Source organism: Hemitrygon akajei, chromosome 6 (genome assembly GCF_048418815.1).
Source record: "Hemitrygon akajei chromosome 6, sHemAka1.3, whole genome shotgun sequence".
NCBI lineage: Eukaryota > Metazoa > Chordata > Chondrichthyes > Myliobatiformes > Dasyatidae > Hemitrygon > Hemitrygon akajei.
This window is the reverse complement of record NC_133129.1, coordinates 66,781,204-66,798,463: the sequence shown is the minus strand read 5'-3', so window position 1 is coordinate 66,798,463 and position 17,260 is coordinate 66,781,204. Positions and strand designations below refer to the sequence as shown.

At 42.4% G+C, this 17,260-nt stretch overlaps 1 protein-coding gene across 4 annotated transcripts in view; it reads left to right on the top strand.

Annotated features, from left to right (window-relative positions):
- LOC140729120 (coronin-2A-like) overlaps positions 1-16,739 on the top strand; it is a 163,517-nt gene extending 146,778 nt beyond the window's left edge. For all 4 annotated transcript variants that reach the window (XM_073048551.1, XM_073048548.1, XM_073048549.1 and 1 more), the window contains 5 exons: positions 1,003-1,099; positions 2,068-2,180; positions 8,113-8,203; positions 8,901-9,130; positions 13,671-16,739. In XM_073048551.1, coding sequence (XP_072904652.1) covers positions 1,003-1,099; positions 2,068-2,180; positions 8,113-8,203; positions 8,901-9,130; positions 13,671-13,805 — 666 coding nt within the window. In that variant the 3' untranslated portion in view covers positions 13,806-16,739. The remainder of the gene's footprint in view (positions 1-1,002; positions 1,100-2,067; positions 2,181-8,112; positions 8,204-8,900; positions 9,131-13,670) is intronic.
- The last annotated feature ends 521 nt before the right edge of the window (positions 16,740-17,260 follow it).

Sequence of the window (17,260 nt, the reverse complement as noted above, 5' to 3'; positions counted from 1 at the left end):
CTTCATCAGAATGAAAAGGTCCTGCTTGGCCTGAAATGTTGACTGTTTATTCCCATTCATAGATGCTGCCTGACCTGCTGAGCTTCTCCAGCACATTGTGTCTTACTTTAGATTTCCAGCATCTGTAGTACATCTTGTGTCTTGCATTATTTCCTGTGATCTAAATGATCCCCTTTTTTACTTCCAAGAGAGACTATTTCCAGTTTACACATTTTCTTGGCACATTCTGACCTAGAGTCATGGAGCACAACAGCACAGAAACTGGCCCTTCTGCCCATCTAGTCCAAGCTGGCCTGGTCTTCTGCCTGGTCCCGTCAACCTCCAGTAAATCCAGACCATACCCCACCATATCTCATCACTCATCTACCTTTCCAATCTTTTCTTACAATTGATCCACAATTTTCTGATTTTGTTGAGCCTTATGTCCAGTGCTGAATGGTCTCCATGTATTTCTGAGGAACTGGGAAATTGTTTGCTAAAGGTAACACCAAGTTACCTGTGCCGCCAAGTGAGAAATGAATTAAACACGTCAGACCCCAGAACCAGTGTGTGGTTGCACTTCCCAAGTTCAGACTCATAATCCCAGAGACACAAAGATTCTCAGAATGACTTTTGATGCTGCAGAATTACGTGGTTCTTCTCCTCTCCAAACAGCCTGTCCCCATGGTCCTCAATGCTTGGAAGTTTCATCAAATAATTATAGGAATCTAGCGTGGAAAAGAATGATCAAACTTGATCGGAAGTTATAGTGTAAACCACATGAGACTGTTGGTTGAGCTGTATTTGATCATTGAGGGTTAATTGTATGTGCATGGTATCCTCCGTTGCAAAAAATCCCACATCCTTGAGACTATTGCATGAGAGTAATTCAAAGCCGAAACCTCCATCCACCGTAATTCCTTCTGAAAATGCATGGCGCGTTTATATCTCTTCTCAGATTGGTTAGTTGTTGCTTTCCAGTATTTAAATTTGCATCATTTGTACCTCTGTTGTTGTTCACAGGGTGAAGGTAATATACGATACTATGAACTAAGCTCCGAGAAACCTTATCTTCACTTCTTGATGGATTTTCGCTCTTCACTTCCTCAGAAAGGAATGGGTATGTCTTATCTGGTTTAAGATCCACAGTGGGGTGAAATCTGCCTTTTGGTCACTGGCTGAGTGATGGCTGCCCATAACCCTTCAGGTCGATGTTAAGCAGAAGAGGGGAGGGAATTTCAGAGGCTTGAATCCCAATCAGAAGGCACAATTGAGGTGCAGAGCTAGTAAGTTTGCAAGTGCACACTGGATCAGAATTGAAAGAGAGTAATAGAAGTCTGTAGGTTCTTTTGCAAACGATAATTGATGTTGGGACAATTCTTAACAAGATCTGGGTTGACTGATTTTTGTTAACCTAGGCTATTAATGCGAGTGTATTTAACTGGTAGGTAGTGTTAGAACAGTGATTATACAAGATCTCATAAAAGGGCGCATTAGGCTTGAGGGTATGTCTGTATCAGGATGTAGGGGGATGTTTTGGATATGCTGGTTCCAGTCAGCCCAGGAGAAAATTCTGGAGTTGATTAGCTATGGGATGTAAGTTTTAGGATCAGATGAGTTGAGGCTGAGCTAGGCTGAGCACAGGCTGGAACTGTATACCTTGGGGAGAAAATCCAAATTCACTGGTTGTTGGCTTGAAGAGAGAAATGGAGGCTCAAAGCTGGAGTTGAATTAGATTAGTTTAGTTAACTGTTATATACACCGTGGTGCAATGAGATTGCTTACTTGCATGAAAGTTTCATGCAAGTATGCATGGTAATAATGAAAACCATTACTTGTACAAAACAGCAGAATTTTGCAAAGATTGTAGTGCAGTCTGAAATTCTGCAAAGGAATTGCAGAGTGAAAATAAGGGATTACTGAAGAGAGGTAGAGTTAAGAGTGCAGCAGTCCACACCACTGGGAGAGGGACGTGAAAGGGGAGGTTGTTTCACGAGTATGATGGCAGTGGGGAGGAAGATGTGCTTAAGTCTGGAAAAGTCAATTAGTCTCCAGGTCTTGAACAAGTTTTGTTTTCTTTATCATAAGGTATCATGCCAAAGAGAGGCCTGGACGTCAGTGCCTGCGAAGTCTTCAGGTTCTACAAGTTAGTGACAGTCAAAGGCCTTATCGAGCCCGTCTCCATGATTGTCCCTCGGCGGGTAAGGGAATAAACATAAAATGTACAACACAGGCTGGGCCATTCAGCCCAACTGACTGGTCTCTGCATTTATGATCCAAACCTCTTTCATCTCAGGCACAACTCAGAATGCTGGAAAAACTCAGCAGGTCAGGCAGCATCTATAGAAATGAATAAACTGTCAATGTTTTGGGCCAAGTCTCTTCTTTAAGACTGGAAAGGAAGGAGGATGATGCTAGAATAAAATGATGGGAGGAGGGGAAGGAGGCCAGCTGGAAAGTGATAGGGGTGGGTGGGAAAGGTAAAGGGCTGGAGAAGGAGGAATCTGATTGGAGTGGAGAGGAAGGAAGGAAGGAAGGAAGGAAGGGAAGAAGGAGGGGACCCGGGGGGAGCTGTTAGGCCAGTGAGAAGAAGAGGCAAGAGGCCAGAATGGGGAATTGAAGAGAAAAGGGGGAGGTAATAAAAATTATTTTATTGGAGGGAGAAATGAAAATTCATACCATCAAGTTGGAGGCTACCTAGACAGAAGATGAGGTGTTGTTCCTCCATCCTGATAGTGGCCTCATCATGGCAAAAGAAGAGGCTATGGACTGATATATGAGAATTGGAATAGGAATTTAAATGGTTGAGCACTGGGAAATTCCACTTTTGGAAGATGGAGTGGTTCTGGCTCAGCAGTATGGTCACTAAATTTACTTCGGGTCTGTCACCAACGTAGTGGAGGAAGCATTAGGTAAACTGGATACGATGGACCCCAGCAAAATTGCAGGTGAAGTGTTGCATCACCTGAAAGGACTGTGTGGGGTCCTGAATCGAGATAAGGGGGGAGATAAGTGGGCAAGTGTAGCATATCTGTCGCCTGCAGGGAAATGGGCCATGAGGAGATTAGTGGGGAGTGAGGAGTGGACAAGGGAGGGAGCAATCCCTGTAGAAAGTGGAGATTTAGGGGGCGGGGTAAAGATGTGATTAGTAGGATCCCATTGAAGATGGCAGAAGGTACAGAGAATGATGTGTTGGAAACGGAGGCTCACGGGGTGGTAGGTGAGGATAAGAGGAACTTTATTCCTTTTACGACAATGGAAAGATGGAGTGAGCGTGGATGCCTGGGAAATGGAGGAGCTGTGGATGAAGGCATCAATGGTGGAGCAAGGGAAACTGTTCTTTGAAGAAGGAGGACATCTCTTCATGTCCTGGAAAGGAAAGCCTCATCCTGGGAATAGATGTGGTGGAGACGAAGGGGCTGAGAAAAGGGAATGGCATTTTTACAGGAATCAGGGTAGGAAGAGGTATAGACAAGATAACCGTGGGAATCGGTAGGTTTATAAAAGATTCGGCAGACTGTTTGTCGTCATAGATGGAGACAGAGGGATTGAGAAAGGGGAGGGAGGTGTCAGAAATGGACCAAGTGAATTTAAAGGCAGGCTGGAGGTTGAAGGCAAAGTTGATTAAATTAACAAGCTCAGCATGCGTGCATGATACAGCAACAATGCAGTTGTCAATGGAACATGAAACATGGACTGTTCTACGTAGCCAACAAAAAGGTAGGCATAGCTGGGGCCCATGCAGGTGCACGGGGCTATGCCAAAGGAGAAATTATTCAAGGTGAGGGCCAGTTCTACCAGACGGAGGAGGGTGATTGATGGTGGACGGGAACTGATTGGGTCTTTTGTTGCCAAAGAAGTGAAGAGCTTTAAGGGCTTCCTGATTGGGTATAGTAGTATAAAGGGAGTAGAAAATTAGGTGGTCAGAGCCAGGGAATTGAAAGTTGTTGATTGCGAGCAAGCTAAGTGTTATGAATGTATGTGGGAAGGGACTGAACCAAGGGGGGTAGAATAGAGTCAGAGTATGAGAACACAAGTTCAGTGGGGCAGGAGCAAGCAGAGACAGTGGGCCTACCCGGACAGTCCAGTTTGTGGATCTTGGGTAGGAGATGGAAGCGAGCAGTGCAGGGTAAGGGAACTACGAGTTTGGTGGCAGTGGATCGGAGTTCTGTGGAGTTGATGAGGTTAGTGATGGTGTTGGAGACAATTTTCTGATGGTCCAGAGTGGGGTCATTTTCAAGAGGTAGGTATGCGGACATGTCTAAGAGTTGCCGCCTGGCCTCAGCAAGGTAGAGGTTAATGCGCCGCAGTACAACAGCACCCTCTTTGTCTGCAGGTTTGTTGGTAAGGTTGGGATTGGTGTGGAGAGAGCGGAGGGTACTGTGTTCAGAGAGGATGGGGTTCAAGGAGGAGTGAGGTGTGCTGAAGTTCAGCCTGTTGATGTCTTCTTGTCAGCTAGAGATGAAAAGATCCAGAACAGGCAGAGGACCAGACCAGTGTCCAAGAAGAAGAGGAGGTTTGGAAACAGTCAAAGGGGTTATCAGCAGGGTGTGGAATTCTTGCTAAAGAAGCGGGCTAGGAGACTGATGTGATGGAAAAGCAGCTTGGTGGTGTGGTTGGCATGGAACTCAGTGAGGTGCCAATCAAGTGGACAAAAGGAATGTTTGGTGATCCAAACTTTGAGGCCGAAAAACAGAGTTGGAAGCCATGTGGACAAGATAGCGGCAAAGACACCCCTTTTCTTTTCTCCATCCGATTTAACCAGTTTCCTTGTAGCAATGTCGTTGTTATTTGTCAAGCCCTCCCTGGGCTGTGGGTTAGTGTGGTGGACTACACAGTCCCTCTGACCTGCACTACATTCAGTACAACCCTGGCTAATCCTTCAACCCCCTCCCCACATTCCTGCCTGCAACGCTCCCACCTTCTGATTCCTTTCTTGGCTTAAAACCTATTGACCTCACCCTTGAATTTGGAATTGACTGAACATTTACAGCTGACTGAGTCACCTCCTCTCTGTCTTAAGTAGCCTGTTTCCGTGAGACATTGTGGGTACTTTTAGACTCCGCATCCTGAATTATCTCTGGAAAACTGGAGGCTGAGATGGGGGTGTGGAGTGATATGAGAAAGCATTTAGCGTCATGAGAGACATTGATGGGGTAGGGAGTCAAAGTCTTTTCTCCAAAGTGGAAATATCAAATATTAAATAGCATAGCTTTAAGGTGAGAGGAAAAGTTTAAATGAGATTTACAAGGCAACTTTTCCTGCAGGGTGGTATGCTCACCTGGAGAATGTTCTGCCAGGGGAAATTAGAATTAGAATATATTTAAATCTTACATGCATCCTACAACGTGAGGGAGTAAAACCCTTTGCGTAATGACTCTGTTGCAACGTACAGGCATGTGAATTTCAAAGTCTAAAGGCTTGTAGCAAGAAGCTGTCCCGTAGCCTGTTGGTCCTGGCTTTAAGACTGCAGTGGCATTTGCCAGACGGAAGAGGCTGAAACGGTTTATGGTTGGGATGACTGGTGTTTCTGATGATCTTCCAGGCATTTTCTGCACCTGTTGCTATAAATGTCCTCAGTGAAGGGAAGTTCACGTCCACAGATAGAGGTGCTGGGCTGTCCCATGCATCTGTGGAAGCAGATATGAAAGCAATGATCAAGAGGCATTCGGACAGGAAGTAAAGGGATAAAGACCACGTGCAGTTGAGATTAGACATTGTGAGCTGAAAGGCCTGTTCCATGTTCCATAAACAAACTCTTGCCACTGAGCTTGTTGGTGGGTTTGTAGTGATCATGATCTTCCTTGGTCAGTCCTTGCCTCACGCTCCAAATTCTCCCAGGCAAAGTGATAAAGATAACCTAAGGTGCCTTACACTTTAAAAAAAGATCATAGTAAATAAAATGAGAATATTAAAAAATTCTCACACACAAAACGGAATACTACTCATGATGCCAATAGGAAAGCAAGTGTCTGTTTAAAAAGCAAAGTCAGTGTGCATACATATTTGAAAAATGTCAATAGCACATAAGATAATAGTTCTGAAAAAAAATGAGGTGAAGGCTTTCGATATCCAAAACTTTATTGATTCTATTGTCCGAAAGCTATCTCTCTCCAGCATCAATGACGTTACCAAAGTGCATGCCCCTGGGAAGTAATGTTATGAAGCAGTACAGGACTTCCAATGACGATATTGTTAACATTTTGTCCCCATAATATCTGAGTGATAAACCATAGGATTTACCAGTGAACACCTTGTGATGAAGGAGCTCTTCTGGTCTCTTACAAATTAGTCCTTGTGCTGAAATACTTTTGAGTGCTCGATGAATAGGTTTCATCTGTTCAGTAGTGAGCTCTGGAGCTTCTCCTTGGATGTGATCATTGCTTTAGAAAAGGACATGTTTTGTTATTGCTTGTTGGAAGAACCAACTTACCACAGATAATGATTCCTATTTAGTTCATTTCCGTTTAAGCTCTTTATAAAATACGAAGCCCACACTTCTGCATACCGTTCATTGTCAAAGGAAGTGAGAGGTCTGTGAGAATAGTTAATGAAGCTGCAATAAAACAAGAGTCACAAGTATGTGGGTAAAACTCTAGCTGAGGTTACTAATGTATTGAATATTCAACACTTGAACTTAGTTCTGCCAAATTCTGAAGGGAATGGTAGAGAAATGGTTGAGGCAACTATGGAGAGGGACAGGAGTTTGTGTGAAAACACCATCTAACATTTGGAGATGGGATGTGGAAGTGATGGCTGGAGTATACAAGGCAAAGGGATATGTCATGGAAATGGAAGATAGAAATGTACACATGAGCCACTTCATTAGCAAGAAAAGCCTAAGAAATATCAAAGAGTTTTACATTTTTCCAAAGTTGATCCAGTGGTGTCTGTGGAACCAAAGATTCTTCTAAATTGAGTCAAGATGTGGAAACAATGTTGGGGCACAGATTCATAGAGTCATAGAAAATACAGCACAGAAACAGGCCCTTTGGCCCATCTAGTCCATGCCAAGCCATTTAAGCTGCCTACTCTAATCGACCTGCACTGGGACCATAGCCCTCCATGCCCCTACCATCCATGTATCTACCCAAACTTCTCTTAAGCATTGGAATCAAGCTCACATGCACCACTAGCACTGGCAGCTTGTTCCACACTCTCACGACTCTCTGAGTGAAGAAGTGTCCCCTCATGTTCCCATTAAACTTTTCACCTTTCATCCTTAACTCATGACCTCTAGTTGTAGTCCTACCTAACCTCAGTGAAAAAAGTCTGCCTATACCCCACATAATTTTGAATACCCCTATCAAACCTCCTCTCAATCTTTTATGTTCCAAGAAATAAAGTCCTAACCCATTCAGTCTTTCCTTATAACTCAGGTCCTCCAGACCCGGTCAAATCCTTGTAAATTTTCTCTGTGCTCTTTCAGTCTTATGTAAACCTTTCCTGTGACCAAAACTGCACACAATACTCCAAATTAGGCCTCACCAATGTCTTATACAACTGCAACATAACACCCCATCTCCTGTACTCAGTACTTTGATCTATGAAGGCCAATGTGCCAAAAGCTCTCTGTATGACCTTATCAACCTGTGACACCACTTTCACTGAACTGTGGACCTGTATCCCAGATCCCTTTGTTCTACTGTATCCCAAATCCCTTTGTTCTACTGTATCCCAGAGCCCTACCATTCACTGTATTCCTCAGAGCCCTACCATTCACTGTATAAGAACTACCCTGGTCCTACCAGAGTACAAGACCTCGCACTTGTCTGCATTAAATTCCACCTGCCATTTCTCATCCCATCTTTCCAGCTGTTCCGGATTCCTTTAAGAAAATCATACTGATTCAGAACAATGAGTTAACTTGTAAAGTATTTGAGGAGATGGATTATTTTTATTTTCTAAAAGAGGTGTATAAATGTATAACATATATAAATATGTGCAGTGTGGTTGAAGGAACTATTTGCATGAATTCTAGCAACTCTCCACACCTCAGTATTGCTGGGATACGAAGTAAGAAACGTGCACGCACGCAGATACAGGGCACAGTTTAGAAATTGTTGGGCAGGTAAAAGGTGACGATGTATCACAGTGCTAATGGGATTACTCTGTGTCCAATGCATCTTGCAGTCAGATTCATACCAGGATGACATCTACCCACTGACAGCAGGGGCACAGCCGGCAATGACTGCGCAGGAGTGGCTAAACGGACTCAATAAAGGTCAGTCTTGAACCTGTGTAAACCCTGCTCCTCTTTCACCACTTCTCTCTGCGTTGTTGCACATTAGGCATCAGTTTCCCCTACAACCATCTGCCCCGCTCCTGCCTCCCACTGGACTGGGCAAAGGGGGAGATTAATGCAGCTCCATCTGTACGGCATCAACGTAACATGTGACCGATAGGAAGCTGTACCCCACCCCCACCACCCGACCTCACCAATGTGGCTGCTGCAGGCCTTGGGCGTACACTCTTCAAGTTGCTTCAGTCCTCGGCCTGATTGTGCACGATCTTTCCCCTCATCCTTCCTCACAGCAATTTAACTCCCACGTTGTTCCCAGCAGTTTCCAGGACGTTTAATTCGATGTTAGAAATAAAACCACTCCCTCCCCTTTGCAGACCTCCTCCCCAAGGATGCAGGAGGTAACTCTGATGCTCGTCTTGAAAGCAGAGGCACCAGGTCTTTTCAGGCCACCTGAGACAACAGCTGCCAGGGGCCTTGGCTTAACTCATCGCAAACACAGTGCCCCAAACAGTGGCGTTGCCTTATACTCAGCCCAAAATGTTATGCTCTCATGCCAGGAGTGGGAACTGAACCCCCAACTTTCCACTGGTCACAGCTAAGAACTGAAAAGAATCTGCTTCAGCTGAAGCGCTTGGCTCCTCACTTAACATTGTTTTAATCACTCTCTTGGTTTCAGATCCAATACTCGTATCCTTAAAGCCTGGTTCTAATAACCAGCCGTGCATTCTGGAGAATAAAAGTACTGAGCTGCGCAATGTGCCTGACTTCACCAGAAGAGAATATGTGAACACAACACAGCAAAAACAGGAACAACGAAACACACAGGAAGTCCAAGAGCAGAGAAAGAATTTTATATCAAATGGGTATGACCTGTCGGAGTGTCCACCCCCAAAAACGGAAAATGAGGTAAACAAAAACATTTGTTTCTGAACTTAGCACCATACTCATAATTGTTACACTTATCAGTCATAGTCACGCACGAAAGCAACCTCCCGATTGACTCAGCCAGCATGAAACATTCTCAATCTCTTAATGCATCTGTGTCAGGTACGGAGTATCGACTTGGCTCCTCTCTGACCAAGTGACCCAGCCACATTTTCTCTCTATCTTCCAGCACCCTACTTCTCCAACTGCAAACCACTCCTAAGGTCACCTGCCATCCATCTGAGGAGACTGTAACCCAGAACTTTTTTTCATTTGTCTTGTTTGGGCCATTATGCCTGAAAAGACTCTACTCTTTTCCTCAGCCCTCCAAATTTCCACTCATTGTTTATCCTATTTTTTTTTCAAGTTTCCATTGAATCTACTCATGCAACTAGACTGGCAATGGTAAGAAAAAAGTTCTCAACTAACCACTTTCTTTTACCAAATACCTTTCATGCAGTCTCTGGTTCTGACTCTGTTGCTATGCAAGATTTTTGCTATATTTAGTGTTTAAAAAATCATTCAATCTGAATATGCTATTGAATACCCCTTTAAACTTTTCTGCTTCAAATAAAGAACTCCATTTTCTCCAACTGAAGTCACTCAACCCAGGGACCACTTCTTTCCATTCTTTCTGATATGTGGAGCCTGGAGTATGACATTATGCCCAGGATTTAAAGGTCCTGGCCCTAATATGACACAGCAAACCCAACCTCACTTGTCTCTTTGTAATTGACAACATTCAGTCCGTTTTGATGATGTAAGCTGCAGACAAGCTGTCCAGTAAAATTCCACTTAGCAGCTTTCAGTCCATAGCCTTGCCAGTTAAGGTGCACCAATTATGGGATGGCATGGTAGCGTAGTGGTTAGCAGAATGCTTTACAGTACAGGCGACCCAGATTCAATAGACAATAGACAATAGGTGCAGGAGTAGGCCATTTGGCCCTTTGAGCCAGCACCACCATTCAATGTGATCATGGCTGATCATCCACAATCATACCCCGTTCCTGCCTTCTCCCCATATCCCTTGACTCCGCTATCTTTAAGAGCTCTATCTAACTCTTTTTTGAAAGCATCCAGAGAATTGGCCTCCACTGCCTTCTGAGGCAGAGCATTCCATAGATCCACAACTCTCTGGATGAAAAAGTTTTTCCTGAACTCCGTTCTAAATGGCCTACCCCATATTCTTAAACTGTGGCCTCTGGTTCTGGACTCCCCCAACATCGGGAACATGTTTCCTGCCTCTAGCGTGTCCAATCCCTTAATAGTCTTATATGTTTCTATCAGATCCCCTCTCATCCTTCTAAATTTCAGTGTATACAAGACCAGTCGCTCCAATCTTTCAACATATGACAGTCCTGCCATCCCGGGAATCAACCTCGTGAACCTACGTTGCACTCCCTCAATAGCAAGAATGTCCTTCCTCAGATTTGGAGACCAAAACTGAACATAATACTCCAGGTGTGGTCTCACCAGGGCCCTGTACAACTGCAGTAGGACCTCTTTGCTCCTATACTCAATTCCCCTTGTTATGAAGGCCAACATGCTATTAGCTTCCTTCACTGTCTGCTGTACCTGCAGGCTTACTTTCAGTGACTGATGTACAAGAACACCTAGATCTCATTGTACTTCCCCTTTTCCTAACTTGACACCATTCAGATAGTAATCTGCCTTCCTGTTCTTGCCACCAAAGTGGATAACCTCACATTTATCCACATTAAGCTGCATCTGCCATACATTTGCCCACTCACCCAACCTGTCCAAGTCACCCTGCATTCTCATAACATCCTCCTCATATTTCACACTGCCACGCAGCTTTGTGTCATCTGCAAATTTGCTAATGTTACTGTTAATCCTTTCATTTAAATCATTAATGTATATTGTAAATAGTTGCTGTTTCAGCACCGAGCCTTGCGGTACCCCACTAGTCACTGCCTGCCATTCTGAAAAGGACCCGTTAATCCCTATTCTTTGTTTCCTGTCTGCCAACCAATTTTCTATCCATGTTAGTACCCTACCCCCAATACCATGTGCTCTAATTTTGCCCACTAATCTCCTATGTGGGACCTTATTAATGGGTTTCTGAAAGTCCAGGTACACTACATCCACTGGCTCTCCCTTGTCCATTTTCATAGTTACATCCTCAAAAAATTCCAGAAGATTAGTCAAGCATGATTTCCCCTACGTAAATCCATGCTGACTTGGACTGATCCTGTTACTGCTATCCAAATGTGCCGCTATTTCATCTTTTATAATTGACTCCAGCATCTTCCCCACCACTGATGTCAGGCTAACTGGTCTATAATTCTGTGTTTTCTCTCTGGCTTCTTTCTTAAAAAGTGGGATAACATTAGCTACCCTCCAATCCTCAGGAACTGATTCTGAATCTATAGAACATTGGAAAATGATTACCAATGCATCCACAATTTCTAGAGCCACCTCCTTAAGTACCCTGGGATGCAGACCATCAGGCCCTGGGGATTTATCGGCCTTCAGTCCCATCAGTCTACCCAATGCCATTTTCTGCCTAATGTGAATTTCCTTCAGTTCCTCTGTTACCCTAGGTCCTTTGGCCACTATTATATCTGGGAGATTGTTTGTGTCTTCCCTAGTGAAGACAGATCCAAAGTACCTGTTCAACTCATCTGCCAGTTCCTTGTTCCCCATAATTAATTCACCTGTTTCTGCCTTCAAGGGCCCAACTTTGGTCTTAACTAATTTTTTTCTCTTCACATACCTAAAGAAGCTTTTACTATCCTCTTTTATATTTTTGGCTAGCTTACCTTTGTACCTCATCTTTTCTCCCTGTATTGCCTTTTTAGTTATCTCCTGTTGCTCTTTAAAATTATCAATCCTCTGGCTTCCCGCTCATCTTTGCTATGTTATACTTCTCTTTTATTTTTGTACTGTCCTTGACTTCCCTTGTCAGCCACGGTTGCTCCCTACTCCCCTTAGAATCTTTCTTTCTCTTTGGAATGAACTGATCCTGCACCTTCTGTATTATTCCCAGAAATACCTGCCATTGTTGTTCCACTGTCATCCCTGCCAGGGTATCCTTCCAGTCAACTTTGGCTAGTTCCTCCCTCATGGCTCCATAATCCCCTTGGTTCAACTGTAATACTAACACTTCCGATTTTCCCTTCTCCCTCTCAAATTGTAGATTAAAACTTATCATATTATGGTCACTACCTCCTAATGGCTCTTTTACCTCAAGTTCCCTTATCAAATTCGGTTCATTACACAACACTAGATCTAGAATTGCCTTCTCCCTGGTAGGCTCCAGTACAAGCTGCTCTAAGAATCCATCTCGGAGACACTCCACAAACTCCCTTTCTTGGGGTCTAGTACCAACCTGATTTTCCCAGTCTACCTGCATATTGAAATCTCCCATTACAACCATAGCATTACCTTTGCGACATGCTAATTTTAGCTCTTGATTCAACTTGCACCCTATATCCAGGCTACTATTTGGGGGCCTGTAGATAACTCCCATTAGGGTCTTTTTGCCCTTACAATTTCTCAGTTCTATCCATACTGACTCTATATCTCCTGATTCTATGTCACCCCTCGCAAGGGACTGAATTTCATTCCTCACCAGCAGAGCCACCCCAACCTCTCTGCCCACCTGTCTGTCCTTTCGATAGGACGTATTCAATTCCCACCGCTGCTTGTAAGGAGCTTGCACATTCTCCCAGTGACAGTGTGGGTTTCCTCCAGGTGCTCTGGTTTCCTCCAATAGTCCAAAGACGTACTGGCTGGTAGGCTAATTGGTCATGATAAATTATCCCGTGATTAGGCTAGGATTAAGTCGGGGGATTGCTGGGCAGCACAGCACAAAGGGCCTGAAGGGCCTATTCTGCGCTGTATTGCAAATAAATAAAAAGATTAAAAAGTACTTTACAATATACTAAAGATTTTTGTTTCCACCATCCTTTTGTGCAATGTTTCAGAATTCAACAACTCCCATCTCTGCTTCCCTAGTTAATGCTGAGATAAAATCTCTCTTCAGTCTCCTTTATTCCATGGAAAACCATCCCTGTCACAACAATGTTTTTCCGTAATTAAAAATTACCTCATATCCTCATAAATGTTCTCTTTCTCGTGCCCTTACCCCATGGAGACATCATACTCAGGCTGTGGCCTGACTAGCTTTAGTGTGAGCCCCTGCTCTTGTATGCTGTGCTCCAGCTAATAAACGCAAATATCCTACATTCATTAAAACTTTATCAATCCGTTCTGCTGCTTTCAACGATGTGCACTCCCAGATCTCTCAGTGCCCTACTTTTCCTGCTGTCTTCACTTGTCAGATCTCTGACATTTCACGTGGGAAACAACTGCTCACCACCTCTGGCTGTTTTTTGCCCTATGGTTATTTTACATCCACATAGCCCAGACTTCGTGTTCTGTAACTAATTGTGATCCTAGGTAGGTTCAGGCAGTCTGGCCATTTTTGTAGGTAACATTTAATTTAAAAAATTGATTTAATAAAAAAAAATTAATTCTGTCCTTTCTCTCCAATCAGCTTCTGCAGATGTTTTACCGGCAGCAGGAGGAGGTTCGGAGACTACGGGAACAGCTGGCACAGAAGGAAGTCCAAATCAAACAGCTGGAACTGGAGATAAAAAATGTTCGATTCAGTTCCATTGGTTTCCGATGAAGCAACAGGGAGGAGTGGGGAAGAAACTATGGCAGAACAACTCGCCCTTAAAATGGGCTCTCCAAGGGGCAGCAGTCTACTTGAATATAGTTATATTTTTTATTGAGGGAAAAAAGATGTTTAATTTGTAAAACTTAACTTACTGTACAGGATGTACACTTTTTTGTTTCTTATTTATCTTTTATATGATAGTGTAAATTGATTTTTTTAACCCTGCTACTGGCTTTAATATGATCTGCAGTTCAGAGCTTTACAATCACATTGAATCTCAATTACTCTGGTGGTTACTGTAGTTTTTATGGTGCAAAAATATAAATACATCTTTTAATGCTTAAAATCCAGTGGTTAATTTATACACGTTAACCAGGGCTCTTGCAACTGTGATAAGGAATGAGCTAAATGTTATACCCAAAAGTTTTAATTGGGTGAAGCAAATTATCTGCAAGGATATTGGTTGGTCTTTTAAAAAAAATCTTAAGTGTTTTATTATATTGCTTCTTTATTAAATCAAGAGTTATGGTGATCTGGGAGATTAACTCATCAGCTTTTAGCCTAAAATATTGTGCACATCCGATTGATTTTCTTCAATAGTTTTGGCAACTTTTGTTCACCACTACCTGCTTGGATTACAAGGGTTCTGCAGCATCGGATTTCCAGAACCTGCCTTTTTGCACTATGCATAGGCTGCACTGTTGACTTGGGCAGGTGCCTCGTTGAAACGGGTAGCTATCATTTCAAGAACAGGCTTTGAAAACAATGAGCATTGTGTTAGTTACCTCAGCCTTCCGTTGAGTTCAGGACTACTTTTGTTTTAATGGAAGAAAATTTAACCCTTTTTTAAGAAAACAAAAACGGAAAACATTTTTAAGACAATTATGATTCTTTCAAAAAGATTTTAGGAAAAAAACTACTAATCATTCCTTTGATCAGTCCAATATTAAAGATGGAAAGAGACTCTACATTGGCTCTTGCAATATAGAACAGCTGACACCCACAGCTAATTTTATTCAGCCCAAGAAATGTTCAGTGTGGCATATCGTACAAGCCACATGCAAATAGGTTTCCCTTTGTCCCATTGTATTGCAAGATAATGTAACTCAGTTTATGCATGATATTGCCAATGTGAATTTGGGAATAACACCAAACAATGGACCAGTGTCCTGTTGCAGTACCATCTTCACAGCCATACTGTTGTTTTCAATTAATTAAAAGCTGAAACTGGTAGAAATACTCAGAGGGCTTTGGAGAGAGAAACCAGGTTAGACATCTTAAGCTGGTTTCTGATCAAATGCCATTGACATAAGCAGTTTTTCTCTCTGTAGAGCTACATACCTGCCAGCCATTTCTTTTCTAATTCATTCTTTTGTTCTTTTCAGAATACATGCATGAATGCATTTTATATAGATCTGTACTGTGGATTTTATATTTCCATTATTCACATTAATACGATTTGATAGAGGTATTTTACTGTGAACATCTTTTCATAGCAAACTGATTCTACACTGGATATGATTGATCTTGACATACTGGAAGAAATTGTATATGTTCTCTCTTCCCTTCCCACTGATTTTGTCTTGCTGTAAATTTGAGATTTTCAGGTTTGATGAATGATTAAAAGATTTAAAAAAAATCATACATATAAGCCAAGTTCGCCTACTTTGGCTTACCAAGTAGTTTTTGAGATTCATGGATCTAAATGGTATTGGCAGAGTTTTATCCATACAGCATATTTTAATGATTCATGGATGGTCTAAGTTTGCTGATCTGTTCGTACCTTGAGGTAAAGAGATTAGGCAGCACATGATCGTCATCTCATTTGTAACTTATGATTGTGATTAATTTAGGATTTGCATGACTGTAATGACTTTTAATGACCTCAGAACATCCCAAAGTGCTTTCTAGCCAATGGAATACTGTTTTGACGTGTAACCACTTGAAGTATAAAAACAATACAGCAGGCAATTTGCCCTCAATGAGCTCCCACTAACAGATATAAAAGCAAGTTGATTCAAAACCACTTCATGTTTAACTGCCTTAATATTATCCATTGCCAGAAAAGTGGCCTCTGATTTATGCTTTTCTTTTGCAATATTTTGTGATCAGAGTAAATTCAGAATAATGCAGGACTTATAAATGACTATCAATGGTGTCTGTCTACTAGTTCATTCCTGGGGAATGTTCATTTCAAACAGTTTTAAAGGATACCAACTTCATGATAATGAGCTGATCCGTGTTTTTTTTTGGTTTAGCCGTGCACAGTCAAATGTGCAGAACTGGAAAATGTGGTTATCGGGTGGACATCACTGCACAGAGTAACTTTCTGGGTCAGTTCTTGTGCCTTCACTTTCCAAATGATAGGCTGCCACAATGCCAGGGTTTAGAAATGGAAAGTGCAGCACAAGTGAAGCCATTTGGCCAGATTAGTCTCTGCAAGTGTTTTGGCTCCACTGGGGCATTTACCCTTGTGTTTTAAGAGCTTCCCCTAGAACATCATGTGCTATTTTCCTCAATCAGGTTGGCAGCGCCTCTTTAAATGCACCAAGCTGGTTGCCTGCCATTGATTATAACACACTGTTAACCCTCAAGATTGCTGATGTGAACATTGGCTCACTGTTCCTGCAATGGCAAAATTTTATATATATGCAACGTGCTGTTATCATCACTAATGGCTTTGTATTTTCCTGCCGTTCTAATCAAAATCCCACCACTGCTGCTCATGGCAATTAACTGGAAGCAATGTAGCCAATGACTATCTGTCCAGCGAAGGGCAAAGGCATGGAAACCTTCCAGCAGTCCCCCCACAGGGGTTTCCTAGTTAATGAAAAGTACTTGATTTAAAAGGAGGCTTTGTATGTAACATTTGGAGCTGACACATTCTGTATTGAACTGTAATCTGTCAGGAATTTAATAAAACAAGTTTCCTGTTTAAAACGTGCGGTGCAATGCCATTTAAATGAATTGTTTTTTGCTATTTAACTATGCATTGTTCAGACATTTGAGAAGCATGTATCAGGCATTTTATGACCAAATTGATAGCAAGTGAAATATAGCTCTATTGTTAAATGTAATTGCCAAATCCAAATCTTTTTTCTCTAAAAGAGATCAAGAAAATGTGAGTAATAATTGTTTTCATTAGTAATTATACTTTCTGATCAGAACTTACTATATAAAACTCTAAAGAGCAGAGATGGTTCAGGGCAGGTTGAACAGGGGTATTGAAAATTGAATGAAGTTTTACACTCAGGGGATATTGGTAATCTGATGATGTGAATTTGAGTTAATTGACAAACACAGCAGAGGAATGTCCGTAAAATATAAGAGCAGAATTAGACCTTTTGACCCATCGAGTCTGCTCGACCCTTTCACCATGGCTGATCCATTTTCCTTCTCCGCCCCATTCTCCCTCCTTCTCTCTGCCCTGACTAATCTATAAACGTCTGCCTCAAATATAGTTG